The sequence below is a fragment of the Echinops telfairi genome, unplaced genomic scaffold (assembly GCF_000313985.2).
Source record: "Echinops telfairi isolate 266 unplaced genomic scaffold, ASM31398v2 ScPeMD7_2291;HRSCAF=2852, whole genome shotgun sequence".
NCBI classification, from domain to species: Eukaryota; Metazoa; Chordata; class Mammalia; order Afrosoricida; family Tenrecidae; genus Echinops; species Echinops telfairi.
This window is the reverse complement of record NW_022106189.1, coordinates 20,435,409-20,439,005: the sequence shown is the minus strand read 5'-3', so window position 1 is coordinate 20,439,005 and position 3,597 is coordinate 20,435,409. Positions and strand designations below refer to the sequence as shown.

At 54.0% G+C, this 3,597-nt stretch overlaps 1 protein-coding gene across 1 annotated transcript in view; it reads right to left on the bottom strand.

The window, feature by feature from the left end:
* CCL17 (C-C motif chemokine ligand 17) overlaps positions 1-646 on the bottom strand; it is a 1,755-nt gene extending 1,109 nt beyond the window's left edge. The window contains exon 1 of the mRNA XM_004704877.2: positions 577-646. Within this exon, the coding sequence (XP_004704934.2) occupies positions 577-646 (70 nt within the window). The remainder of the gene's footprint in view (positions 1-576) is intronic.
* Between the last annotated feature and the right edge of the window lie 2,951 nt (positions 647-3,597).

The window sequence follows — 3,597 nt, the reverse complement described above, 5'->3', positions numbered from 1 at the left end:
TGCACACACACACACACACACACACACACACACAATCCCCAACACCCTCACGTAGTCGGGCTCTGCTCAGCATCACTCTGGAGTGTGTTCGAGAGCTCCCCCACTGTCCTTTGGCCTCTTTTAGACGGGGTGCACCTTGCTTCAACTAGCTCTACGGCCCGTCTGGATGAACTTGCAACAAATTATTGTGGGTGGGGACCATCTTACCTGCCCGGAACAGAATATAAAATGTGCATGGCAGGAGCTTGGAACCAGCCTTCCTGTCTTTATGCTGACACCCTCACATAGGAGAATTCGTAAGACAGATGCAAAGAAACCATTGTGGTCAATGTCCATCGGACACTGTACCAGACCACAATCCCTACCTCACACCACGGCAGGAGGTGGCAGGAGGTGGGTGCCAAACCATTGCTGTCCTTTCCCTTGGCATGAACCCCCTCAGTATCCCCTGCCGCCCCTACAGGCCCCTCATGGGAACAGGCAGGATATCAGTAAGTATGTACATTGCTGCCTGGTCTTGAGGCCCTGCCCCCTGCTCCTTCTCCTCGCCCCAGTGCCCCTCACCCGGGCGCTCACCTGCTTGGGTGGGTGGCAGAAAATCCCCCAGGAAGAGGGCAGCCAGAAGCAGCAGCATCGTGGGGGTCATGCTTTGGAAAGCTCCGGAGAAGGGAACTCGGTTGCTGTATGTTCTGCTCCAGGGATGTACCAGGGAGGATAGCTAGCTAGGGTGTGGAGGTGACCTATTTAACCTCACTGGGGGCTCTAGCCCCGCCTCCCGCTCCCTCCACACATCCATCCTGGGACCCGTCCAGTTCAAAGAACTGGAGATGCTTCTGCGGAAGTCTAGACTTGGAATGTCTGCGGCTTTCCTGAGAATGGGATAGACTGGGGACAGAGGTGGGGTGCGTTTGTCCGGGGCCCACCGCCGGGAGATACTTCTCCTTTCAGAGAGGACAGTTCTTGGTTCCTCTATGAGCAGAACGGAAAAATCTCCGTCCTCCACTGGACTCATCTTTCTGTCTGAGGCTGGTGAGCTTCCGCCATGGGCGGGACCCTGGCCGGGGAGGATGGGGGTGGAGGGACCTGGGGGGTAAGACAGGACCGGGCTGCTCACCATGGGCCCTGGATGAGCACACGGTGCTAGCATTCCACTGGGCTTGGACTCACAGGCGTGCGCCTCTCTGTGGACCAGACAAAGCCCAAAGCATCTTTGGTTGTGTCCCTTGGCCACGGAAGGTCCGGGTCGTTTGGGAGTTCTGGGCCATGTCAGACTAGGGGTCTGCTTCTATGGAGTGGGGTGAGTCGCTGGGTGGTACAGCTGGTGTGGGCTCAGCTGCTGGACCTTGGCAGCTTGAGTCTGCCCCAAGTGCCTTGGAAGACAGGCCTGACCATCTGCTTCTCCAAGCCAGCCACTTGTGAGCTCAGAAAGCCCTTCAGAACACCATTCTACCTGCCACCCGTGGGGTCAGCCTGCGTCAGGGCTGAATGAGGGTCACTTGGTCCATTCTGGTCTCGCAGGACAGATGGGGGGATGGGGAGAGTCAGGCACCTACCTCCTTACACACTTGACACTGGACCAGTCCAGTGGCTGCCAGGGAAAAGGGCCCATCATCTCTACAGGCTTCCCCCAGAGCCAGGGCATGGGTACCCCTCAAATCAGGGAGTTCCCTGCCATCCTCAGGAGCTCCAGGCAGGGTCTGGACCTGGATTCTTACAGATGGGCCCAACTCCACCCTGTCCCCCACCCCTGCCCCTGTTCCCCTCCCCCACAATGTGTCAGTGCTCTGCCTCCATCTCTGAATCATCACACAGCCTAACACCAAAGTTTTACCTTGGTGTCTTGGTTTTCAGATCTGTTGCTGGGGTTATTTGGGGCACGGATTCAGAAAGTTACATTGGATTGACCACATCTGCTCTAGTTTCTTAGATGTGGTGTTGCACTATATCTTCAGCTATTAAGCTTTACTAATTTATTATCCCAGTTTTAAATCTAAGAAGAATTCGGACCCATGGCTTACATAAGACCAAAAAGAGGGCGGGGATAAGAAATATTTGGAAAATAATTTGTTATGAGAGACTGCCAAGGGAAGCTGTCCATGGACCATGGTGGCCCGTGGCTATGCTTTGAGCTGCCATCAAAAGGTCAGTGGCCAAAAAAAAAAAAAAAGATCAGTGGCTCAAATCCGCCCCCCACTCCCTGCCCCCATCACTGCAGTCTTTCAACGAGTTAAAGGTTTGGAAACCCCAAGGGGCAGTTCTTCTCTTTGCTCTAGGGTCTCTGTGAGTTAGAGCTGATTAGATGGCGCGGGGGTGGGGGGTTCTTTTTGGTCTGGGAGGCTGTGCAGTCGATACAGAGGCTACAAGCTGGATATGCAAGGTGAGGCCACCGCTGGAGAAGAGTGGAAAGTGGAAAAGAAGACCGGGAGGGCATGGACATGGAAGGGGTCGGTGCAATTTAAAGTGTCAAAAATGGGGGCCTTCCGAGCAAGAGCCATCCGTATTTTGAAGATCTAAGTTGTTCCTCTTCAAATTATGCGGTAACAGCCCAGAACACACTTCACTGTCTAGAAGTCCGAGGGTGATTCATGTTCGATGTGTCCGAGGTGAGGCTGGCGTCACGCTTCTTCCGAAGCAATGGTCTCTCTTCTTCTCCGGGTTTCTGTGCACGGGGAGGACTTGGGCCCTCTTACAGCAGGACTGGGGCGTCTTGATCTTAAGAAAGGAGTCTGAACGCTGACAGACCCGTTTCGAGTTGTGGAACATTTAAGTCTCAATCTACCCATTACCAGTCAGTGGATTACGGCTCCCAGCGCCCCACAGGACAGAGGGGAACTGCCCCTGTGGGGTTCGGAGCCTGCACATCTGGACAGGAGCACTTTTCTTTTGCAGTGCAGCCGCGGGGCTCAAGTGGCTTATCTGTGGGGAGCAGACAAACTCACAGCCCACTCAGGGCTCCTTATTTATTGTCCAGTCACTTGTATGGCTGCCCCTCCTTAAGGTAACACATGGGAACTGCTACTCCGTTCCTGATGAAGTGATAAAAGCAGGGCATCTCACTGCCACGGACTCAATTCTGATGCATGGTGACCCCATAGGACGGGTAGAGCTGCCCCTGTAGTTACGGGCATAGCACACCTCGCCTTTCCCCTGTGGAGCAGCTGATGGTTTTGAACTGCTAACCTTGTGGTAACCACTACACCACCAGGGCTCCTGGGTGAGGTGACACCTGGGGGAAATTCCCAGGTCTCGCCACCCTCACTGTTCAAATAAATATAGCTTTGGATCAAAGGACACCCCGTGAAGTGTCACTTGGCTGAAATACTCCCTACAACACAAACTTCTTTAAATAAAGCCAGTGTGTACTTCCTCTGCCTCGGGCTAGCTGACACAACACGAAAATACCCTGGTCTTTATGGTGAGGGGTGGGAAAGGCATATGTTCTGAATCTCAAAATCTAGAGCCGGTGTGTGTGTGTGTGTGTGTGGGGGGGGGAATGGGTGCCATATTTGGAACCAGCAGGTCAAACAGACCCAGAAACAAGCCTGACGTCTGAGGCACCCAAAGGTGTGTTGGCCTGTGTTCTTGAACCCTCAGCTG